The sequence below is a fragment of the Chiroxiphia lanceolata genome, chromosome 6, assembly GCF_009829145.1.
Source record: "Chiroxiphia lanceolata isolate bChiLan1 chromosome 6, bChiLan1.pri, whole genome shotgun sequence".
NCBI classification, from domain to species: Eukaryota; Metazoa; Chordata; class Aves; order Passeriformes; family Pipridae; genus Chiroxiphia; species Chiroxiphia lanceolata.
In genome coordinates this window covers 55,066,758-55,092,063 of record NC_045642.1, presented here as the reverse complement: position 1 = coordinate 55,092,063, position 25,306 = coordinate 55,066,758, and the positions used below count along the sequence as shown (strand labels likewise).

At 49.3% G+C, this 25,306-nt stretch overlaps 1 protein-coding gene across 2 annotated transcripts; it reads left to right on the top strand.

Annotated features, from left to right (window-relative positions):
- The first annotated feature begins 12 nt into the window (after positions 1-12).
- CKB (creatine kinase B) lies at positions 13-9,639 on the top strand. Of its 2 annotated transcripts, none has more exons than XM_032692265.1 (8): positions 13-146; positions 989-1,201; positions 2,335-2,489; positions 3,400-3,532; positions 4,447-4,618; positions 6,104-6,227; positions 6,922-7,111; positions 7,695-9,639. In XM_032692265.1, exons 1-8 carry the CDS (start codon positions 23-25, stop codon positions 7,871-7,873), a joined length of 1,290 nt encoding a protein of 429 aa, XP_032548156.1. In that variant the 5' UTR covers positions 13-22; the 3' UTR covers positions 7,874-9,639. The 2 variants fall into 2 exon arrangements, with proteins under 2 accessions (XP_032548156.1, XP_032548157.1); XM_032692266.1 differs by lacking the exon at positions 989-1,201 and adding an exon at positions 1,666-1,853 and having other exon boundaries at positions 36-146; positions 7,695-8,061.
- Positions 9,640-25,306: the final 15,667 nt, after the last annotated feature.

Sequence of the window (25,306 nt, the reverse complement as noted above, 5' to 3'; positions counted from 1 at the left end):
AATGGGCTATAAATAACGGCCAATGGGGCGGCGGTTAGCGCTCTATATAAAAAGGACGCAACGGCAGGATCGGGGCTCCACTCCGGCTCGGGCGTTACGGGGCGCGGAGCAGCGCGGACATCCTTGCTATAGCTGCGGAGCCCTCGGTAAGTACCGGGGCAGCCGCTATGAAGCCTTAAGACAAGGGATTTCAATTTTTTTGTATTTTTTCTTTTTTTCTTTTTTTCCCCTTTTTTTTTTTTTTTTTGTCCTGTTTTTCCCTTGCTATGTGGGGTGGAGCCGGTCCGGCTGAGGAGGGGAGCGGGGGACGGCGCGGGGCAGGGGCGCAGCCGGGGCGCGGGGCGCGACGCAGGTGCTCACTGGGCTGGCCCCGCTTTAAAACCAGATTAACCTGGTATTTAGCAGGGTAGTTACATATGCTCGCCCCGTCCAGGTCCCCCGAGGGAGCCGTCTGTTGTGTAAGGGCTTGTCGGATGCCGCCCGCCCCTCCGCTCCCTGGCCGGGGAGCAGCCGTTGCTGCTCAGGACCTTCTGGTCCGGCAGCGCTGGGAGGAGGCGCGGCCGCGCTCGGAGGGCGCAGCGGAGCCGCCCCGCTCACCTGCCGCTGGATCGGGGTCCCGGCGGGGCCGAGCCACCCCTGCCCCGCGGCCGCCCGGCCGCTCCCCCCGTCCCGCAGCCACTCGCGGGGTCTGCCCGGCGCTGCCGCGGCCGCTCCCGGCGACCTTGGGGTCGTCCCCTTACCCGGGAGGCGGGAGAGCCCCTGCCCCTGTGGCCAGGATGGTGAAGACGGGGCCAGGCTGTTGGAGGTGAAGAACTTCTGTTTTTTTTCTTCCTTCCTGGCGCTTGTGGAAAGTGGTGTAGCAGCAAAGGTGTGAAAGGCGCGGGTGGAACACGAGCCAAGGTGACCTTGCCTGGGTGCCTGGCGTTCCCCCGGGCGGTTCGGAGGCTACCAAGCCCCCTGTGATAGGCTTCCCCTCTTTCTCCCTTAGTGACTACGGTAGGGTCAGCCATGCCCTTCTCAAACAGCCACAACCTCCTGAAGATGAAGTACAAACCTGAGGATGAGTACCCTGACCTGAAAGCTCACAACAATCACATGGCCAAGGTGCTGACCCCGGACCTGTACAAGAAATTGAGAGATAAACAGACCCCCAGTGGATTTACCCTGGATGATTGCATCCAGACTGGGGTTGACAACCCAGGTAATGGGACCGTTAGATCTGCATAATGATCTGTTCTCCCTCCTGACTGGAAGTGCTTCTTGACAACGGCACCCAAAACTCTTGAGCTACTGAGGGGCAAATCTTGCAAAGCATTGAGAGACTGCGCTAAAGGCATGGCCTTATTAAGAGGCTGTGCTCCTTCAAGCCATGTTCCATGCTGTGATCTGACATATCAATTCCCAGACACTTCAATTATGTAACTACTCTGCTAAATACTTTAAATCTGAAGGAAAAAAAAAAAAACACCACCAAAAACCTCTAACCAAATACATCCTAATTATAATGCAACCAGGGAGGGAGGGGGGGGGGAAATGTTGGCTTACCTGGCTGTCCTGGTTTGTTCTTATTCCAAACTGGTTATGTGATGTTCTCTAGCACTTCTATGAAAAAGGGGGAGCAGATGTGTTTACATGTTAACATTACAGTATTTATTTTTACTCTAGCAATATCAAAATGGCCCAACTAAATAATCAGAGACTGCCTCCTGATGAGGAGTACCCGGACCTGAGCACCCACAACAACCACATGGCCAAAGTTCTAACCCTGGATTTGTACACGAAACTGAGAGACAGAGTCACACCCAGTGGCTTCACCCTGGATGATGTCATTCAGACTGGGGTTGATAATCCTGGTAAAACGCGTTGAGAATATTCCGTGTGAACCAGCTGAAGTAACTGGTGCTTTTGAATATGGTGACTTAAAACTAATCTTGTGGAGGTGGTATTTATGAGCAGACTACAGAAATGTAGCTCTGTAGCAGAAGGAGCAAAAAAGCGAAGCATGCTTGCTTACAGCAAAGCATGATTGTTTAGACATAACTTCTATCCAGTGATCTAAATTAGTTAGTAAAATTAGATGTACTGTGCAAATTTGTCCTAAACCAAGCTTGACAAAGGAGCATGGTTTAATGACAACAGCTATGGGTTTCCATAGCACTGCATTTGATTAACTGGATGAAGTGCAAAATGTAGGGTCTCTCCAAATGTTTTTATGTAAGAATGAATTTCTAAGTGACTAGACTTGCCACTAAAGAACTTGCCTGGTTAGTGCTGCACTGGAGTACAGCCAAACGTCACCCAAACTTAGCTCTTCTGACTTTATTACCACTTCAGGCCATCCCTTCATAATGACAGTAGGATGTGTGGCTGGTGATGAAGAATCCTATGACGTGTTTAAGGAGCTCTTTGATCCAGTTATTGAAGACAGGCATGGTGGCTACAAACCAAGCGATCAGCACAAGACCGACCTGAATGCTGATAACCTGCAGGTATAAACTTTGATCGATTACAGGTTACTGGTCCGAGGACTGTAAAGTTGTTGGCAGCTGCCTAAACTGATTGTTCAGGCTCTGTCCCCTCACTTCCACGGAGCACAGACACATGGGCTGTGAGTCTGATGCAGTCAGACTGAAGAGTTTGCTGTTGTAGGATGTCAGTGTCTGGGTAGAACCAGGCAGCTGGCATGCAGCAGGAGCTTGCCTCAGGTGCTGCTGCGGCACAGGTTGTGCCAAACACCTTTATGTATTTCCATGAACTGTGGGCTGTAGTAGTCAAGCCTAAACAACACTGTCCTAGGAGTCATGGCCTGTCATAAAAATTAAACACTTTCTGCTATCTGATCTTGGATCTTAAATATCGGCTGATGGTGTCATAGTATAGAATAGATATTATGGCTAGGAGTAAGGATTTCTGCCTGGTTTATGGATTTCAAATGTTACTATAAACTCTAGGAGTTCCTGATGACATGTTGATGGGCTTGCTGTAGGTCATACTGAAAATAAGAAACTTCGGAGAACAGTAATAAATAAGTTTTGTTTGCAAGAGTAAACACCTGCCTGAAGAAGGTTCTGCCTCTTGCTGGTACTTCTAGATTGCAGATCTGAAGGGGTAACAGAAGCCCAGACTGTAGTGTGGAATGGACATAAAACTGATGGTCTGGTGGTATCCCTGTCTTTTAGGGCTACTTAGTAGCTGTACCCTTGGCCTCTAAACAAGGGTTGTGTCACACATACTTGACCTAATGCTGAAGGAAATAGTCCTGCAGCAAGACACGGTATTACAGACCAAGTAGTCAATACCTCAAGTGTAAGGTGCGCGTTCAAATGTATGGGAGCTACATGTGTTTAGGGGAGGTATCTTGGTAACAGGGTTGTACTCACTGGTTTCCTAATCTTATAGGGAGGTGATGACCTGGATCCCAATTATGTGCTAAGTTCCCGTGTCAGAACTGGGAGAAGCATCCGTGGATTCTGCCTTCCCCCGCACTGTAGTCGAGGAGAGAGGCGGGCTATTGAGAAGCTCTCTGTTGAAGGTAAGTGAGAACTGGTTGCGTCAGGGAAATATGTCTGTCCTTTGTGCAAGAGCTGTTCTTTGCAGTTTGAAAATGGAGGCAGTTGGCAAAAGCCACCTCCCGGGAGACTTGGTCTGAACATGAAGCCTTCCCTGGAAAAGGCTCATTGCGTTAGCATTGCCTCAGCATTGCAGTGTGTAGCTGAGAGCAAGAGCACGTGTCAGAGGGAAGCCGGGCTGCGTTCAGTTGACCTTTGCTGATCTCAAAAGCTTCTCTCTGTGTGTGGTGAAAGAAGTTGGTTCGTCAGGGCTCAAACCTGAAATGTAACAGGTGTGTGGCAACTACAGGGCTTGAGTCATGGGTGTGCAGTATTTTATGGCTGCTTTTAATTTACTTTCATTAATGCTCAGCTTGTTTAGAGCTGTAGTCTTGCTGCAGATCTGCAGCTGAGTAGAGTTAAGTCCTAGTTTTCAGTGAAACTCTTCAGCTGGAAGTTGTTTCTGTTGCCTTCCAATGCCATTAAGTGAAAGAATGATGATATGCTCAAGGTGCATATTCTGGAGGCTGGGAGAGTGGTTGTTCCAAAACCTCTCAAGGGCAGGGTAATAGTCCTTGACTAGAATAATACTGTTTGTTATATTCGTGACCTTGGTTCTCCTTGGAAGAAAGCAGTCCACTTGTAAGTTCTGCAGCAGTAATGATTCTATACCGCATGTAAGGGAACAAAAACTACTTGTATAAGCCTGGAAGGTGCAGACACATCATCTGATACTGCCTCAAGTTCTGCAATGCCACAAAGGCATTGCCATTGCAGATGAAAGCAAGGGAGGAACCAAACGCAGCAGATCAGACATTGCCATCCTGTGTGTGTGGTCTGTAAAGTGCTGGGAATGTCTAACACCTTTGGTCGCATCCTGAAAGTGCCTCTCTTTCAGCTCTGGGTAGTCTGGACGGTGATCTCAAGGGAAAGTACTATGCTCTGAGGAACATGACTGATGCAGAGCAGCAGCAGCTGATTGATGACCACTTCTTGTTTGACAAGCCAGTTTCTCCTCTTCTGTTGGCATCTGGGATGGCACGAGACTGGCCTGATGCCAGGGGCATCTGGTGAGTATGTCTGGAAGAATGGAGTTGTATGAGATCTCTGCAAAAAAATATTGTAGCTTTGGTGGTGACTGGTACTGTTGGGCTAAACAGCAGCTTCAACTTGTAATACTGAATCTGTTGAGAAACTTCTGTATTGTCCTCTGGGGAAAGTTGCAGCTCAACCAGCAGAATTTGGACAAGTGTTATTATGCTGGTAGGAACGAGCCAGCTTGGCTAGCCTGGAACCAGAGCCTGCCCATCCAGCCCTGGTTAGTGAAGCACCAGAGGAAAATTGAATCAGCTTATAAAAGTAGATCACTTCTAATGGAGCAGATGTACCACTACATTCAGCTCTTGTCCAGGAGTTGAGACTAACTTGTGGTACAAACCGTAGCAGTGTCTTAGCTCAGAGTCGATCCTGGATGCATAGTTACTCCCTTGGAGTCTCATGACTTCTGCTTGCAGAAACTCACTGGTGCTGGACTAGTATGACTTTACCTGTACTAGTGATAAGATTTCCCCCTGTCCCCAGAGACTCGGTGACAGGAGTTGACTGATGCAGAGGTATGGAATGGAAGGATTCTGCTTGTTAGATGTAGGTCACCTACATAAAACTCTGCATCTCAGGAGCTTCTGCAGCATAATTAGCTTGCTCCCTTATAAGTTAAAGGGCTAGGGTTTTCATCACCAGGAATGCTCCAGTCTTATTACTGCAGCTGTTTCAGTACAACCCAGAGGAAGCACACGTTGTTTCTGTAGGTCACCTTTAAGATTGCATCATCTACCTGCAGATTGCCAGCACCAGATAGCGCTGTCATCTGAGCATGACTAATCCACAGACTTGAAGGGTAATGTCTTAGTGATGTCTGCATAAATAACTTTCCTTGGGTACTAGCTAATTTTTGATCCTAATCAAGTTCAGAAATTACCAGCATGATAAATATCATTGGAGAGAGTACTTGCTGTCAGCTGCAAGCTGGGACAAGAGAGTCCCATTGTTCAGAGATTTTTACAGCATCCTGAAAAGCCCTGATCAAAAATTAATAGTGAAAATAAGATATAAAATGCAATTTAACAGAATCTGACAATTCTGATAAAAAAGCTCTGTTATACATGGTCAACATGGTATAGTGATGTCCATAACATAAGGCTGCCTCAGAGTCTGTACTGGTCACCCTTTTGCAGACTGCTGAGCAGATGAAGTAGCTTAAATTTGTAAAATGGGGCCACAGGCGAGCTAGGGGGTTGAGCAGATTTTAGGGTTTGATATTGTAAGAATAGGTAATGCCATGTTATTACTTTGACCCGTTTAGATAAAGGCCAATTCAAACTACCTCTTGAGAAGAGCAGGTCTATACTTAACTGCATAGACAAAAGAAGTAAGATCCATTTCTTTGATGAAGCAATTAAGTGAGCCTCTTGAAATAAAAGCTACAGTGATGAGCAATTTAGTGCTCTTCAAAATGAGAGGTGGGAAGACAACGACTTGTTTGCTTTGTCCCCTAGGCACAATGATAACAAGACCTTCCTTGTTTGGATCAATGAGGAGGATCACCTTAGAGTTATTTCCATGCAAAAAGGTGGCAACATGAAGGAAGTATTTCATCGCTTCTGTACTGGGCTAACAAAGGTAAATCAATGTTGCCTGAGCTGGTATGTGGTTCTCTAGTTAGAGCTGAAATGCAAACTTCAAACCCCCTCCCGAGTCCTGCATGGTTGTGTTTCATAGCCTGGATCTCTGGAAACATCATGATGAGGTCCTGAGCTGTGAGGGCTCCAAAACACCTGTATTGGTAAAAAGCCTTGCAGCTATGAAATCTAGAATACATTTCTGATATGGTGGCACCCTTATCCAAATGTCTAAAATGTATTTTAAAGAAATTCTACGTAGTTCTCTAAAGCTCTGAGACACCTTGGGTGGGAGGAGAAATTGAATGAGGATGGGCAAAGCTGGACTCAAGTTTTTAGGCTGGATGCTGTTCTCTCCTAGTTTTGATATGAACTTCAGCTTTACCAGCCCCTTTCCTGATCCTTACAGATGTGTCAGCTTGACATGTAGTAAATCAAACTTTCCAGGAGATAGTGATGTAAGAAATGTAGCTTTTAAATTTAGCCTGTCTCACCACTAGGAGCAAGATTAAGGCCTTAAAAGCCCCTTGTTGGTGGCCCTTTTTTCCAAATGGAGGGGGCTTATGTGACTGAAATAGCTGTTCCAAGTGTTGTGGCTGTTGCTAGGTGACTGAAGCTGTAAATGAGCACTAATGGATGTCCTACATCCTTCAGGCAGAGAACAATCTCTAAACATCCATTCTTTCTATTTATAGATAGAAACTCTCTTCAAGGCCAAAAACTACGAGTTCATGTGGAATCCACACTTGGGCTACATCCTGACCTGCCCATCCAACCTCGGAACAGGGCTCCGTGCTGGTGTGCACATCAAGCTGCCACACCTTGGGAAAAATGAGAAGTTCGGAGAAGTCCTCAAGAGGCTTCGGCTGCAGAAACGAGGCACAGGTGAGAGTTGATACACTGATGGCCAGGTTGGTGTGCCCTAAGACACCATCAGAAGCCTGGCTACAGCCAGAGCTGTGTCTTGTTCACGCTGTCCTTGCCTGTCAGACCATCCAAAAGGTTCCTTTGTAAAGCACATGGAGAGAAAAAAGTCTTTAAATCGTTTATTGGAGGAGTTGGGGATGCCGGTGCTCTGCTTACACTGTGCTGCGTGTGGCTCTCTGGTTATGTCCTGTGTGTCATTCTGAGCACCAGATAAGGTGGACCTGGTGGCAGCTGTTTGCATTGTAAGCAGGGATGGAAATCCTGATTTACCCACTGGAGCTATCAGCTAGTCAGAAGTTATTTCTGACCAGGGGTTAGCTTGCTCATGGGTCAAAAGAATAAAGACCTGGCCTAGTGACTAGGTCTGTGGTTCATGTTGGCAGTCATGTGTGGCTTTATCTCCCTGCACACAGGAGGAGACACCAGTGGCAGCTTGTAGAGAATCATCTTGCTGTGTCCCCACTTCCAGCTGGTGAGGGAAGAAAGGCAGACTCACCTGCTCTGGCTGTGGTCAGTGTTCTAACTAAATCTCTTGCTGCAGGTGGTGTGGACACAGCTGCTGTTGGAGGAGTGTTTGATGTCTCCAATGCTGATCGTCTTGGCTTCTCTGAGGTGGAGCTGGTGCAGATGGTGGTGGATGGTGTGAAGCTGCTCATCGAAATGGAAAAACGCCTTGAAAAAGGCCAGTCCATTGATGACCTCATGCCAGCTCAGAAATAAAGCACTTTATCCTCATGCTTCCTAACTTATTGGATGAATAATAAAAGGTCACTCCAATTCAAACCCTTGGGGTCAGAGCCCACTTAGTTACACTGTAGAGAAGTCTTCCATCCATCTGTGTTAGAGTTTATTTTTTTGATGGTTGAGATGTTGCTCAAAAATGAAATAAACTATTGTTTGGCCTGAGATGTCTTAGATATGTTAACTGAATGTCTTTGAGATTTAAGTGACTTGGTTTTCATAGTTATGCTAGATGGGCTGGTTTTGTGTGCGAGCACATCTTCCTGGCTGTGCTGCTGCAGACCACCTGAGTTGAAATGTTAAAGCAGAAATTGAACCTTTAACTTGATTGTAGTTGCTGTAAATTTGAGAACTAGTGTTAAACATGAGTCACTGCAAACATGCCCTACCTCCAAGGCTTTGACTTGTGCATCTGCTCATACCAACTATAAACTGTTACTATCCTGAGTACAGCAAGCCAGGCTCACTCCTGTGTGGGAGAGGAGACAGGGCTGGGTGTGCAGAGGGCTGCTGTTCTCCACTGGCTCCTCCTGGGCTACTGAGCAGTGCTTTGAGGTCAGACTTCAGCCCATAGTACTGTTGACCCTGAGCTAGTTTGTAGGAAGAAGATTGTCTTCATTCTCAGGCTCTGCAGAGAGGTGGTGTAAACAACCAATTGCTCTTTTGATGCTCAGGAGTGAGGTGAAATCTAGATTAATTAAACCCATGCTTCTCTGTAAGTGATTTCGGTTCAGCCAGGGAAGAGAGGGGGGCTGGAAGCTGACAGGAAAATACCAGATAATTTGGTTTCTTCAGCTGGCTTTTTATGGCCCGTGCACCAGTTGTCCCATGAAACTAAAAATGAGCGGTATAGTCAATTACAACATGGTAAGTTAGTTTTCTTTTCCAAACTGGGTCTGGCTTGCAAGCTCAGGCTGTTCTCTGGGTGTGTTCTTCAGAATGGCTGTACATGTGTGCTTGCAGTGTGGAAGCATCACATTATTAACCTACAAGAGCAACATTTTCCAGAAGTATTGATAACTATGAGCATCACACCCTTAGAAACAGCAGCTTTGCAGCTCATGCAGATGCACCTGCTCAATAGCTCTACCCACAGCTAAAACTCAGCTTTGATAGAGGGAGCATGATGAAAGGTTGATGCAGAGCTCCACGGCATGTGGCTTTATATAGGTTTGCATAGATAACTGAAGCTTTCTTTTGTAAAGGCTGTGATGTTTCTAAGGCTGTGATTGCAGGCTGTCACTTAGCTGAGGAGATGACTCCAGCTGGGGTAAAGCTAATGTAATTTTGGTGAGAAAAGGCTGAGTGAACATCTCTGATCAGATTTTTTTTCTTTTAATACAGCTTTCTGTGTGTTTCAAATTTAACTGGGTGGGGGAGAGGAGATCACATGTAAGAGTTTTGTTCTGTGCTGCGTGTTCCTATATTTGAGTTAATCAGCACAGGGATTTTTCTGTACGAAGCTTGTGAGAGCAGGGAAGAGAAAATGGTGCAAGAGGCAACCGGTTGGTTCTGTATATTCTTTAGATTCCCCCATGCTGTGCTTCATGTCACTGTTCACAGACGCTTGGCAAATAGCTGGTTTTGCTTCTTGTAATCAGAGAGTGTTCATTTAGTGGTGCCTCTCCTCAACACGGCGTCGTTACTGCACTCACAGCAATTACCTAATGGAAGGAGATGCCTGAAAACTTGTCTATTTTTTTCTAGCTATATCAGCTGGACTAATAAAAACATTTCTCTCTCTATGCATCTTGTTTCTCCTATGTTCTTAGCCCTTGGGAGCTGCTCCATCTGTCTCCTTTTAGCCCCTGAGTCCCTGCAGTCTGAGACAGCACCAGTAGCTGGCTAAAACATTGTGGTCAAAGCAACAAGCCAGTCTTTAATGCTTGAATCCAACTAGAAAATACTTCCTTTTAATTGGTTTTCATTCCCACCCACCACCTTTGCTGTGTACCCTCCTGTTGCTGCTGTGAGGAATAACATGACCATGCTTTTGTTGCAGCTCGTACAAAGCAATTGAAAATATTCCAGAGAAAGAATATGTCGTGGCAAAAGGCTGGACACAGCGACCTACCCCAGCTGGGACTTGCTAAAAACTTCTGATTAAGAGAGAAATTAAACCTCCCACCCCTTTCCCTTAAAAGCTTTGGTTTGGATCTTGGCATTACTCACCATCGTGCCCTGGGTGCCCGTTGTGGATTGTATGGAGCAGCCACTTGCTTGTTCCTCGGGCACCCAAAATGGTGCCAGGTAATGCTGTGGGACAGGGGTTCTTGGTCTTAAATCAAGGGGAGGTTATTGGTCACTGCTGTGCTTTGTACAGGGGAACTGTGATTTGCCTTGCTGATGGAGCCACCCGTGTCCCATAGCTTTTGTGAAGGAGCCATCTGGCTCATGCTCCTGTCACATCCTTCAGTGATGGCATCATTCCTCACCAGGCCTGGGGCAGTGCACAGGCTTCTCTGTTGTCCCCAACAGTGCTGGAGGTGTGTGGGTGCAGGCTGGGGGAGAACAGGGACTGGGAGCCCTTGGGACCATCTCCAGGCTTACCCATGGCATTTCAGCTGGGTTTCTCTCACCCACAGATTGGGGAGCAGCGATAGTTGCTGCCATCCTGCTGCCTTGAGGCAGCCCCTCGTCACGTTGCCCTCTTGGCTGGCAGGTTGTCTGAGGTGCTGCAAGACATGCACCACTTTTATAACGTTTCCAAGGGGAATTTCTGTTTGTCATTGTCTTTTCCTTCTGCTTCCCTCAGGGAGCAGCTGCCCAGCCCTGGCTGGTGTGTGATGCCAGCACCAGGCAATGGCTGTGCTGGCAGCAGTCAGTCAGCCAGTCCCCTTCCTCTGGGCACGTGTGACACAGCAGCATGCTGCCTGCTGGCACCCCAGGGTCCTTGATCGAGAGATCAACCACTTACCTCTCAAGTTACACTTACTGGCAGCAGACTGCCCATAAATGCTCCTTATCCCACTTCCGTGCTATCTACTGGAAAATGATTCATGGTCTCTCACCCCCTTGTGGACTCAGCCACAGGAGGGATGGTGGTAAAGCTCAGCACCACGGCACCAGCCCTGGGCACCCTTCCATGATGTGGGAGGCTCCCAGGCCTCAGCAAAGTGGTTGAGCTCCCTACATGCTCCCTTGTGCCTCTGGCCAAGCAAGGGGACAGAACAGCTGCTTCACAAGCAGGTCCAGGTGCTCCAAGGAGGCTCCTGCTTCTTGAGGTGACCAAACCATGTGCCTCTTCTCTCACAAAAACAAGGGATGGAGCAAGGTGGTTTTACCTGCTGGATGCCTGGTGAGAGCCCTGCCTGGGGCACAGGAGGCTCCTGCTCGACTCCTGCCCTCTGCAGAGGATCCTTGTTTGGCTCGTCTCAGCTCAGCTCCAACCACAGCCAAGGGCAGGGCAATGCTTTCCTCCAGCTTTCCATTTTGTCCAGGATCCATTTCTAGGCCAAGAAGGAAAAGGAAGGTGCTATTGCCTAATGACTCCAGCACCCACCTGGGAGGGTTTAGGCTCCAGCCTGTCCTCAGATGAGCGCAATCAGACTTTTACGCAACATGGAATAGGTTGAGCAGAAGAGTTTGAGTGATTTTTTCTTTTCTTTTATCTCCACCCACCCGCCCCCACACAAAAAATGTGGTAGCATGGCAGGCAGGGCTGTCTTATGAGGATGGAGGCAGCATCACAGCCTTTTCATCTCCTGTTTGCTTTTCTTTTCCCCTGGGGTAGCAGCAGGCCAGCAGGCTCCTTTGGCTCCTACATGTTCCTCTGGCTAATCTGCCTTCCCGCCTCTTGTAAAAAAACGTGGTTACAACGCTGGAAATAGCCCTGCTGACCATTTTCTCAAGCCCTCCAGCAGCAGGATAGGGCAGTTCCCCACCATTATAGGGCTTCATCAGGTTTTAGTTGACCCCAGTGGAGGGGGAGCCCAGCCCAGTGATGGGCTGAGATGAGAGGCTAATCAGAACTGGGCCTCTTCCATTGCTTGACCATCTTCCCCTGTTTTTAACATGTTAGGATTTATTTTCTTACACAGAAATCACACAAGCCCCTGACCAACTCCAGTTCAAGGCACAGGCCACTTACCCTGGACTCCCAGCCCACCAGCACCTCCCTGGCTGCCAGCGGCGAGGGCTGCCCAAGGTGTTGGTACATGAACTACTGTGCTTCCCCTGCCTTTTGAAAGACCATCTGGGTTTTTATTTTTGTCCAAACGCTGCATAGAGCCAGGCTGAGTGCACCAGGTGAGAAGTCCTACCTTGCTACACCCACAGAGCGGGCCTAGTGATTAAATTGGCAGTGTGGGCTCAGCCTGTGATCGACAATTAACAGGGAAAATCTGCAGTATCAGACAGGGTAAAAATAAACAGAGAGATGCATCCAAACCTACCAAACATCTTTGTTTTTCTCCTTCAGCCAGTGAGTAAGACTGTGAGAAACCATTTATATATATATATATGTGTATATTTTTATATATGTATGCATGTGTATATATATATCTGTGTGAATTAAACTTTCAAAGGGCAAAATGCCTCATGCTCAACACCCAGGAAAATGGGTAGAAAAATGTGAACATTGAAGTTTTTTAATGAATGTGAAAAGTTCAGCTAAAAATACAGAATGGGCAACCCTGAGCTTTCTGTGACACAATCTCAGAATAAAACCAGAACTGAAGTTCAGTTTGACAGAAGGACCTCGGCTTCTCCCTGTGTTTAGTGCCGGTGGGTGTGAGGTTTGGCTGCAGTCTGGTTGCTTTTCCCACATCCATTATTGATGACCAGAGAGTGAAACTGAGAATAACCTGTGCTGAGGAGACCTTGGAAATGTCAGCTTATATTTTTGCAGTGACTTACTGCGACGGTGTTTGATGGTGGTACTCGAGCATGTGGTGGCTTTCCTGGATTACTTGGGAATGGACGACCTGGAAAACAAACTCACCTGAAACCCCATGTTCTTTAGCCTGGCTTGGCAGGGCAGTGAGCACATACTCTGAGGACAGGTTTGATGGGGTGTAAATAGTGTCTGTTTGCAGTTCAAGTGCTGCTGCACGTCCAAACTGCAGCAAAGCTGGAGGGAAAACCAGTAGCAGGTTCAGCTCTAGTGCCGGCTCTGCCCATGGGAGCTGATGGAGCCTGGGCACTGGTTTTGGCACAAGGGTGATTTGTCTGCTACACTGACCCAGCTGGCCAGAGACAGGCTGGAGGCAGCAAGATGCAAACGAGATGGCTTTGGGGCACAAGTGGTGAAGTCATTTCGGGCAGGAAAGCTGGTGTTTCACTAAGTCCTTGTGGTTTGCCCACAGAAACTGGCCGGTCTCCCTCTACGCTGTGGTGAAATCCCCTGAATCATCACTAATCACTGCTCGGGATGATGTTGTTCCCAGGCTGCTGGGCACAGCACGCCTGCCACTACCAGGAAGCTGGCAGAGCCATCCCGGTGCTGGTGCCGATCCAGAGGATGTGTCGTGAGTGAGGGACGGATGGTGTCCAGACGGGCAGGAGAGGAGAGGTCTCTGGTGGGAATGAACACCAGGAGAGCTGTGGAACTGTGTTGCTCCGTAAGTGGGCGGTATTGAGCAAAGGGCATCGGGATACCATCATCTTGGATCGTTTCTGTAACAGCCTCTGAGTTGGGACTTGTCTGGAGAGAGATGGCTCCAGAAATACTTGTGGGAATGTGCATGAGAAGAGGATTGTGATGAACAGGAGCACTCATGGCCCCAGAGTGTCAGCTCCTCACCACGGGACAGTGATGGCTGGCTTCTTTTTTTTCTTTTTTTCTTTCTTTTTTTTTTTTTTTTAAAGTAAGTCATTATTTTAAGGGGAAACAGTGTTGAGCTCTTGAGGATGCTCTTTTCCCCAGAGCTGGAATGAGCGCCTTACCTCCTTCCCTCTGCCTCTGGGATGTCCTTCAATTCCCCCTGCTCGGCCGAGGGGACAGGCTGCTGCCAGCACCCCTTCCCCTCCTCGGTCTGTGGGTGGCACAGGGTGCTCTCTGCTCCCACTGAGGGGTGGCTCCAGCCTGGGAAGGGGCCCTGCCCCAGCAGTGACCCAAACCTTGCACTTTCTAGAGGGTGGAAAGCAACAGCTCAGCGGTTTCCCACTGCTGAGAGCTTCGGAAGAGGCTTGAGGGTTTCTGACAGTTGTCATGGAGGCCAGAGGAGAGCTGAGGAGGGAGTGCAAGGCCAGGCATGCATGGACACATGTGCAGGGGCTGCAGTGTGTCCAGCTGCCTCTGTGCTCAGCTTCTGTGTCCACCAGGTGCTTGGGCACCTCCCCATTCTGCCTGTGGCCCTCCAGAGGCTGATCTCCAGCCCACACTAGCTCTCACAACATCCCCGAATGTCCATCCTTCCCACTTCCCTCAGCTCTTTACGAAGCCCTGTCCCAACAGCAGGAGGTAACTGATGGAGATGGCTGCACCTCCCCACTGTCCCAAAGGGCTGTGTCCTGGCCAGTGTCCCTGGCCACTGGTGACCACACAGACCATTTCTCACTGCAAAGCACCTCCTGACAGCATTGAGTGGAAGCGAGTCAGGTAGATGATCAGCTGTGGGAGGGGAGGCAGCAGGGGCAGCACCAGCCAGCTCTGGGCAGGGCTGTGTGAGAGGCACCGAATGCAGCAGCTGCTGTGAATCTCTGAACTGCCTGCTGGTCATCCCACTGCTCCCACTCATTCCATGGGGTGCTGTGAGGTGGGGCAGGGCCAAGGGCTCACCTGGGCACAAGGCTGAGCCAGCAAGCAGGGACTGACCAGCCCAGAAACACAGTGTGTTTTCTGTGTTCTGTTGGCATGGGGGGCTGTCTTCTGAGAATATCAGAGGGGAAGGGCCCCTGTGGAAGTACGGCGCTCTGCCCTGGCTCATGTGCCTCATTTCCTGGCAGTAACCTAAATTTTGGACAAAATCAGGCCCCAGACCCATTGGGAATTATCAGTTTGGCCCCATGAGTCACCCCTAGAGCATCCAGCCTGTCTCCCCGCTGGCAGTCACAGATGCTCAGCACCATTTTGTTGCTGGTGGTCACTTGTGTCCTCACACAGGCAACAGGATTGCATGTTTTGGGCTGCAGCCCTGGGCTGCTACCTCACTGTTGGAAAGGTTCCACGTCCCTCTCCTCTCCTGGGGGGACCAGGGTGGCTCCAGGGGCTGAGCACCCCTCCCTGTAGCCTCCTACTGCTTCCCCTGGAAATGCCTTTGAATTGACTCGGGTAGCTGGGAAAACCCTTGCATGTGGTATAAAATGCAGCTTTTAAAGCAGATTGAAGTTGTGTTTTGTTTTTCCTTACAAGGAATAAAGATTGGCCCTGGAGCAGTATTTATGAGAAATGACACCAAGCAGTGGGTCAGCCGAAGATGCAGATGGCCATGGTATCTTATCCAAATACTTTTATAAAATCAGTGCCAAAACCAGCAATGACATGTCTTTGTGGATAGTCTGTGTATTCAGCCTCTCCTGGGATACCTGTACACCCTCATTCTCTTTTGAGGTAGTTTCCATTGCCATTGATATGTGCACATTGAGATTTTTTTCATACAACTTAGCTCAAGAGTGAAGCCTCCACCAGGAACAACTCGTCTGGAGAGCCATCATTTCATATAGGAGTTGTTTAAGTGCCCACCTAATGTGCCTTTCAGCTCAGTTTATTCACTTCCAGTTAAATCCAGCCCTGAGCAGGGACCACCAAAACCACAGACTAGATTACCTAGAAGAGATTTGGAATAAATACATCAAAAAGATATGGAGAAACAGTGAAATAGTTATAAATCCAAGAGACGTAAGGCTGAATGGGCATGGGAACACTTATGAAAAGACTCATAAAACTAGGAAGTGAGGTAAAACCCTTTTTTAAAAAAAATTTAAAAATACTAAGAAACGTCTTCCAGTGGGTACCAGTGAGGAGGGAAAAAACCACTAAGCCAGTGCTTAGTCCCATGACACTTCCAAACACAAACCTCCACCATTAAACTTTATTAATCCTCCCTTCTGATTTCTGTGTGGGTCATTTAACATTACTTAATACTGAGCTTAGGGGAAAACCTAATAAGCCAACCACTAATCTTTGAACTTGGCATAATTCTCTCTTTGCTATTTCCCAACATGTTCCGTCTTGTCCTTCCACCCCACTGAGAAATCCCTGGGGAGCTGGCAGAGGGAACTGGACGGCGGCAGCGATCTGGCCACAGCTCACACTGGCACCCAGGACACAGGGGGTGGCTGAGGGGCTGCAGTGTCCAAATGAGCTGTTGTGGAAGATATTGTGGGACTTGGAAATGATCCTCTCAGAAAGGGTAACCTGTGGTGAGAAACTATTGCCAAACCACACTACGTCTGGGCCCCTTGTAACACAAGAAAACTGATACGAATCTATTTATTTTAAGCGATGGCACTCACACTCTGCATGAAGCATGCAACTAAAGTATGTTTTACAAGCAGATGAAAGCTTGACAGCATTTTCTCTCCTTTCCAAGATAGAACAGCCTTCTGCCACACCCTCAGGCAGAAGGGAACATGATGCTGACCCAGGTGAAGGAAACCTCCAAGCCTGGGCTTTGGGGGCATCAGCAACAGTGAGAACCCCAAAGTCTGGATTGGAAAAGAAAACAGGATCACTCCTTCAGCTTATGCCAGGCCTGATGCTAACTATACTTTGTGCTTCTATGATGTTGCATTTAGAAAAGCATCATTCAGGCTTTTAACTGGCCCTTGGAGAGTATCATTAGCCTCATTTTACAGCTTCTTGGCTGAGGCTGGGGACAGGGTGGCCGAAGGGGCTCTTGGACACCGTCCTCTCCTGTGCCACTCACCCTCTTCAGAGGTGAGGGTTAACCTGGTCACTCTTCTTCTTCAGATGGAATGTAGAAGAAAAAGTAAAAGATCCTGGTTGGAGATGCAGAATCCTCCCCTACTCGAGTGTCTCTCTTATGTACAAACTCACAACACTGGGCAAGGATTTCAACCAAGTATTTTAGTCCCAACAAGCTGGATTTTATTTATGCCCCTTTTAGTCTGTTCCTTCCTCAAGATTAAAAAAAACTCAACAACAAAAGTAAAAATAAAGTACAAAGGTCTCAAGAGAGCTCAACCTTTCCTCTCCCTGCTGCCTTTCCTGCAGAAATAGAAAATTCCTGCAGAATTTCTCTTGGGAATGGAAAAGACTGTAAAAAGCACATTATTGGAGGTGAAGAGCCTTCTGGTCCACATGCAGCTGGAGACCCTGGTGTGTCCCACAAGTCATGTTCCACCAGCATGGGGAGGGCACTAAAGGGGACATCACCTTCCAACCCAGCTTGGGACAGACTCTTGTGCCAAGCCAAGTGCTGACAGCAATAACACCCTACAACAGATGTGGCCAAATCCTGGTCTGCAGTCCCCAAATGCATTTTTCAAGGTGCTGGGCTTTGTCCTCCAAGTTTTGGCCATTTTGGGGTGTGGGACCCCTTATCCACTGCACCCTGGGGTGTTGGTAGTGGCAGGATGGAGCTATGCTGCCCCAGAAAGGCTCAGAGGGCTTGGGGGGCAGCAGGAGTAGTTGCACAGAGCAGGGACCACAGCAAGGATTCAACCAAAGGAGTCCCAGTAAGGAAAAGGGGTACAAGCAGGGAAAGGCTGGGGAGAAACCTTCCTGCAGGGTAAAAGCAGGGTCAGAAAGCCAAGGCCAGAGCTGAGCTGCCCTGGCAGGCTGTGTTCCCTCGTTCTCATGGAAACGGGAGCGATGCCCTCCAGCCTGGCTGTTGTCTCAGTTTATTTTTAAAGGCAGCTCCTGTTTACGCAGACGAGCATTCCGGCAGCCCCTTCCCAGGGAGGAGCAGGGCAGTGCTGTGGGTAGAGGAGGGAGAGCTGCCCCTGTGCTGGGTGAGCACTATCTAATCAGGGCAAGGGCTGGAGCCCCATAAATGGCAGTGCCAGCAGGCCCCAGCCCACGTGGCTCTGGCAAACCGGTGGTAGCTCCTATGTCTGCTGTAGGTCAAAGTCACAGTCGGTGGAGGCCTGGAGCACGAGCTGGTATCTTTTGATTTCCCCTCTACACTGAGCAGGCGAAGAATCTTCTAAATAAAAAGCCTCCCTTGGCCCGTGCGCAGGAAACAGCCGCCTTTCGAGTCGCTGGGTCGAGCAAGAGACTTCCAAATCAGGGCATCCCCGTCCCGCTGCGGCCCCGCTGCCTGCGTGTGAGCGCTGAATGGGGAGTGCTCTCTTCTCCCAGCGCTGGAAACGGGTGCCTGTCTGTTCCTATTAAAGGATATTGTTTAATCTCCAGCTGGGCTGATGCTTATGCAGGGTGGAAGCTGCAGCCCAGCAGAAATCCTTGGCAAGTCTCATTAGGACATCAGGCCTGTTTTTGGGGATGCCCATGTTTTTGTAAAGAGTGCAGAACTGGAACAGAGCAGGGTGCTGCTGTTACAGCCGGGGTGCTTGCGGCAGAGCTGATGGGTCCTGGGAACTGGGCCCCCATCCCACTGCACATGTGGTGCTTTCATGGGGCTGCATCCCCTGCCCTGCCCTGGGACAGACCCACACCAGTCTGGGCTTGCAAAACCCACAGGCATGAGTGATGCTCTGTGAGCCTGAATGTCACTCTGCAGGTGACAAGAACACTGGCCAGGAGAGGTGGACATGGCACCAACCCCTTGGGGTCCTGCAGGACAACCCCCACAACAGGGGTGACAGGCCAGGTGAGCACCCACCAGACTCGAGGATCTGGCACCAGGGACTGCCCTGTGTACAGTGATGGGGTCACAGCACACCAGTGCACCCACCACTGGGACCCCCAGCACCCAGCTGGGTCTGGGCCAGGCTCAAGGACACCTGGCAGGTGGTGAAGGCTGCCACCACTGAACAGTGCCTGCAGGCAGGGCACAGCCCTTCACTGACCAGGACTCGGTGAGTTCCAACCGCATTGCTCTCCAAACTCAGCCTGACCCCACAGCAGCAGGCTGTGGATGGGACTCCACTCACTTTTGGAGCATATTTCCAGACCATCCATCTGCAGTCCACAGACTCAGGGCCACAAGAAGTTACTGCAATTTGGGACTGACCTGTTTTAAGCCACCTATGGTCACTACTGCCACCTCAGAGTCGACCAAGCTGAACGGGGCCAAACCTGACATGATGTTTGCTGTAAAGCATTAGGGTTTTTGCTGATGTGTTCACCCCACTGAGGTTCAGCTTGGCCCAGAGATGCACAAAAGCTGCAGGTGATGTTGTCCAGGAGCAGCGAGAGGGGACAAGAGCTCCCTTGCCTTTTCCTACGTGCACACCAAGGCATTGAGCTTTGTCTTTAGCTCAGGCACTGCCAGGTCTGGCCACCAGTGCACTGAGCCACCCCCAACCCTCCTGTCTTCTCCTCCTTCCAGCTCCCCAAGGGCAAGGAGGGTGCAGGCTCATCACAGGAGCAGATGACTTTTTCCACGGAAACAGATGCCTGCTTCAGCTGACGTGTTGTCTTTGTGTTGAGTTTGATCCCACCTATTCTGATTGCCATTGTTGTTATTATTTCCATAACTGTTTTTCCTCCAGACTTCTGGCGTGTTCTTGCTCTGAGAACACATTACTTCAGCCCTGCCCACTCCCAGGGCTCTGAGGCTTCAAAAGGCGCCTGACAGACCTGTCCTTCCTGGTGACAAGTGCTCCTTCCTTTGGATTCCCCAGGGACAATGTCTGCAGCACGTCACAGGTAGGGTGGAGCTGCCCAAGAGAGCAGGACCATGGCCATGGCAGGAGGCATGGAGTCCTGGCAGCCAGCCCAGGAACAGCTTGGGCTGGGGCAGGAGGGGAAGGGGTGATGCCCCCGGCTAGCACTGAATCACAGGTGGCTTCACTTCTTTGCCAAGGAGAGAACTTTTATTGAATTCAAGCATATGACAGTTTAAGCAAGAGCCAACACTCGAGATTTTTATGGATTGCTGCAGACTAAGGGATTCACAAAGCAGCTTGCTGCTTCCTTCAGTGGTGGCAGTGAGATGGTCACAGTCATCCAAACAGTGAGACTTCAGCATGCATCCCCCAGCTCCCTCCCTGGCACATGCACGGAATATCTTGGGTCCAGCTGATGCAGGTGGGCACACTTTGGCCGTGGCCAGGGCTGTAAAGGAGACACACAGCCCTTTTCAGCGCCTTCAGACAGACACCAGCTCCTTACAGTGAGGATCCAAGAGACTTTCTGGCTCCCCAGGGACATCACTGGCTGACCATCTGAGTTAGCTGAACATTTAAGACCTCCAGGAAGGTCAGCAGCAGCTTGTACACAGGGGCTGTGGTATTGTGTCTCCTCTTAGTTCTTTGTTGAGCCTTGTGACTATAAAACAAGCTCAAGCTCCTCTTTGCATACTGCAAATCCCTTCCTCTTCCCTTCTCCATGGCAGAAAATCTCAGGAAAGTTCTCACAGCATTGTGAAAAATTATTGCTTCACTTAGCCAAGAAGAAAATTTGGGATGTTCTCAAACTACTCCACTTACATCTACCAACAGAGAGCTTTTGTTGTCCTACACTTCAGCCTACCCACACTCATTGCAGCGGCCAGAAAGAGATCTAACTCCAGGCTTGGGAAAGTCTGACTCCTACTCTTCCTGCCTTGTGACAGACACTTGCAGAAGCTGCACCACTCCCCCTGTGTGAGATCAGGACCTTTCCTTCCTCTTTCGCACAGGGGCCAGTCTCAGCCACATGGAAGGGCAGCAGAAGAGCACCCAGCCAGCCAAAGGAGAAGTTGGTCTAGCAACTAAACAAGAAATGAGGACTAAGAAGCGTCTTGGCCCCAAACCAGCCTGGATTCAGACCAGAATAGAGAAATGAAACCAGCTGAGATAGGAAGAGACTTTTTGCTATGATTAGGCAAAGTTTTGTCCTTCACTCCCCAGCTCGCTCCTGTCCCGGGGTAGCACCCACCCCTGCCAGCCAGGGCTCTGTGACACAGGGTAAGACAGCAGCAGACCAGGGTGCTCCTCTGTGGAAAACCACATCTAGAGAAGGAGGTGCCAGTGGGCGATCTTATTCCTTGTGGGTACTCCCCCACACCTGGCAGGCCAGACCCTTGCTGTGGGCAGGCAGCAGTGGTGACCACTGGGGCCATGCACTGGTGTCCCTGTTATAAGCACTGGGAGGAGGAACAAGTGACTGTCCTAAAAACTTGCCCAATCCTGGGAGAAGTGTGCCAAGGGAAGGAACTGCTGCTACTCCCTTTTCAAACCCACTGATCTATTCCACCTGCTTGAAAATAGAAGCTGAGATCAGATCACTCCAGCCTTTCCTCCTCTAGACTCGCCCCCACTTTTGCTCAGTCTCCTGCTCCAGGACATGGCCTAGTTAGGGACCCCTGTCACTCACAAAGGCAGGTTTTAGTACCTTTTCCTGAATCTCAGCACACTCCAGGATTTTCCACATGGCAGCTGGTGAGTGGGATTGCTGGCAGGCCTTTTGTCTCCAATGGCATCAAGGCTGAGCAGGGCTGTGTTCTAGCTCCTACTGGGTTTAACACCTCATTTCCTTTGCTGTCCGCCCCAGAAACACGAGGAGAGGAGGCTGCCTGCCCTTCAGGCTCAACAGCAAATTGTGCAGCACCACACAAGCACTGGCAGCTACAGACAGAGGAACTGGTTTGGGAGCCCAGATTTGCTGGTGGCCACAGACTCTTTGCACATACACAGATTTCTTAATGGGCCTGAACTGCTCATCAGAGCAAGAGAGCAGGGGGAGGTCCTCCAAAGCTGCACAGAGAGGGTCTATGAGCTGAAGAAACTGCTCATAGAATCACAGAATAGTTTAATAGTTTGGGTTGGAAAGGACCTTACAGATCATCCAGGTCCAACCTCCCTGCCACAGGCAGGAACATCTTCCAGTAGACCAGGCTGCTCTAAGCCCCGTCCAACATGGCCTTGAACAGTTTGAGACAGGGCATCCACAAGTTGTTAGGGAAACCTGCTTTTCTGCCTCAGCCCTTTGCTCTTGCACCAGAAACCAGGCTGGAGGGTGCTCTGCAGCCAGGGTGGGTGTCAGGCACCCCTTTAAGAAGAGACTGAGGCTTAGTTCTCAGCTTGAATGTCATACCAGCCTAGGTAGTCACCACTGTGACTGGGGGTACCTCCTCTTCCGTGCTGCACTTCCACACTCTAGAGCCTGGCTGTGAGGCATCCAGAAAATCCTGTAGCATAGCCAGTGTAACAGGTGCAATCAGCATAACCACAAATTTCAATGCAAGACCGTGCTGATCCAAAGCTTTACTTCCAGGTTTTTGGTTTTTCATTTAGTAGCATGCCTATCTTTGGTTTGGTCCAAATTTAGGAACTTGTTTTCATCCCCTGCTTTCCCTGTACTCTGCTGCTAGATCAATGAAACTCAGTTTTGCAATGAAATGTGGAATGCTACTGCTTCCAAGACAGAAAACTGGGAAAAGGCATCATCTGAGTGACAAAAAAAGGCAAGGATGAAACATTCTTTATTCTCACATGTTGTCAGAGGACAGAAGGGGAGGGTAAGATAGAGGTAACAGCAAGTTAATGAGAAATGCTGGATGCTGGTTAAATAAACAGCGTGTGTCCCCATAAACCTTGGCTCTTATCCCTCTGCTTTATTTTTATCCTTGACAAATGCTTTTGTGACTGCCTTTACTTTTACTGCTTTGCAAAGGTGGTTCCACATTCCCTTGCTTCTTCAGCAGAATTAACCAGATACGAGACAATTTTTTTCCTCACTATTTTACATCATGAAACGCCCACCCTGGCACACCAAGCTCATCATGTCAGAGGCAGAAAGAAATTTGGAGAAGAGTCTTTGGTATTTTAAGTTAGCCAAGCTATTAGGTGCACAAACCAGAGCTCAGCTCCCCTTTGTGCACAGCAGAATTCATCCCTATTCCATCACAATTTACTCCAAGTGCAGCTCTGACCTGGAAAGTGACCCTTTAAGACAAGCTGCCTCTGGATGGGCAGCTCAGGCCCCTGCTGTGAACTGTCACAGTTTTTGGGCTGGTTTCTCAGTGGAACAAGCCTTATGTAGGCACACACTGTGTGTGAGCACTTGGGCCCTGTAGCTGTGGAACCTGCAAGCGAGCAAGGCAGACCGGTCAGGTTGGAGATAAACGTCCCTGCCCAGCCCCTGAACACAGAGCTCAGAGGAGGAAGAGGCCTCTTCCTGCAGGCCCTGGGGACTGCAGCTTCACTCCAACAGAGCGCCAGATGATATGGGAAACAGTGCTCTGAGCCCCAGACTCAAATCCACACAAGCCAGGGGCCATTTCAGGTGCTGCTCACCCAGCTCCTCTTCTGCCACTGGTAACTCCCACCATCTCTCCCACCCTGCAATACTACTTTTGATGTCTCTCCTAAGGAGAGCCAAAGGGCCACAGGGGTGAAAAACAGGAGTGGTTTCCTACAGCAACAGAGCCAGGACAAGCTTTTCCTCCTGCTAACGGTGGCCTCACACTGAGGGCAAGGCCAGTCCCTGAAGAGCCACGGTGACTGGACAGCCCTGCCCCTGCTCATTAGCAGAGCCCACACAGCCCCTTGCTGGGCTGTTCTGTTGATGTACACATTGCCCACCACTGTGCAGGCCCCCACGTGTGCAGAGCATTCTGATGAGGCGTTTGATTCCCTAAGGAGAGGCCTGGAAAACACCCAGGAACTGAAGTCATTCAGAACCTATGACTCTCTTCCTCCTATTCTAGGGACTGCTCTAAATTCAACCATTCATTACAGCCTTGACCTTAAGTGAGCTAAACTGTTCTGCAGGTCTGAAGATTCACTTCAGCAAGTGAACACCAAACAGGCCCCATTGCACTTGCCACGCTCTGTACCACAGACCAGCACGGAGATACCTCAGGGGCCCTGGAGCACTGGTACTCTTTCCCAAGCTAAAGGGCAGTCACAGATCTGGTCTGGAGAGACTCATGGAGCTCTGACACCACAGGAGACCTCAAAAAAGGGACTGTCCCTTGAAGCGAGACTTAGCTCCAAGTGTTCAGCCAGAAGGGTTCAGCCAAGCCTTGTCTCTGGAGATAAGGAAAAAGCAACAAGTTTTAGAAGCCGGGGATAAAGAGGTTCATCAAGGGGTCAGTTAGATAAAACCACTAAAATATATTTGACCCAACGAATTTGCTCTGGTGGCTGTTCCCAGACCGATGATGAGGAATAGAACTTCCCAACAGCAAAGCTCAGCTTTTGCTGCTCCCACCACAGTCACACACGGAGCGGTGAGCGCTGTGCACTCCGTGACTCCTACCACAACCAACGCTCCAGGCATCGCCTTGGGAGGCTCAAAAAAGGGCTCAGCAGCAGCAGAAGGAGGGGATGAGACACAGGGCTCCTGCACAGAAAAAACACCGAGCAGCCCGAGACCAACCAAAATAAACAGCTCCTCCACTTCCACTCACCAAATCCAAACATCCCAGCGACAAATATTAGTACCAGCCACTATTAATTCCCCAACAGCAAAACTTGGATGACAATGCCAGCGAAAGTTGGAGCAAAACATGTGATTTGAAAAAAAAGACCCTGAGCAAATAAGGAAGTTTCACTTCTTGCCTACTTGAAGCACAAGCAACACGATTTGTTTGAAGAATAAAACACACTGCAGGCATGGAAAATGCCAGGCATAAAGCTTTAGAGAGTTACTAATACAGTGGAATATAAATGGCAAGTGATCCCAGATTATTTCAGAAAAGGCTGGCTGCAAATTACAGCCTTGATTAGACCAGTTACTAAAGGATGAACAGCAAAATAGCTTCAGTAATTAAATTTCCAAGCAGGAAAACAAAGATTCTTACTCGTAAAATGAGCTGAAAATTAATTTAGATATTCAATATGACCTTTGCCCTTCTCAACAGAAGAGCATACTGCCTGACATGGTCATTTTTTAGGAAAGGAGACTGAACAAGCTTGAACAAAGAAGTGGAAAAGGGTTTTGCAGCCCTACAGGTTTTCCACGGCAAAGGTAAAGCCCATTGAAACTACACCTCAGCTCCAAAAGCAGTAAAAAATAATGGAAAATTAAATGCAGCATTATACTTCAAGGAGAAAAATACACAACTTCTATCACTATCTTGTGGTCCATTTTCCTCCCTAATGCTTTCAAGTCCAAGGTGTCCGAGTGGATGGTAGCACCGATAACCGATGAGAAATCGCATGGAGTGATCCTGGGAGCTCTTCTCTAAAAACGCTCCAACTGAACCCCAACCAGAGTTGTTTCTGCATTTGAGAGACATCCTGTGGCCATTGCAGACACTGCAGCGTCCCTCTACAGCTCGCTTTGCCTTACAGAAGGGACCATCCACCCCTCCACCCCTTGGTCCTGCCGGTTTCCAGCGTTCCAGCGGGTACCCCACACCCCACCAGCCCCTGCTCCTCTGGGCACCACAGATACAGGACAATTGTAACAATGCCTCCAAGCTCCTGTCAGGTGGTGTTTTTCCCATCTAT

Excerpts from the sequence above, each read along its gene's own strand:
- CKB (XM_032692265.1), top strand. The coding sequence starts at position 23 with ATGGGGCGGCGGTTAGCGCTCTATATAAAAAGGACGCAACGGCAGGAT. Across the intron at positions 147-988 it reads CTATAGCTGCGGAGCCCTCG|TGACTACGGTAGGGTCAGCC; the intron begins GTAAGTACCGGG and ends TTTCTCCCTTAG. Across the intron at positions 1,202-2,334 it reads GACTGGGGTTGACAACCCAG|GCCATCCCTTCATAATGACA; the intron begins GTAATGGGACCG and ends TTACCACTTCAG.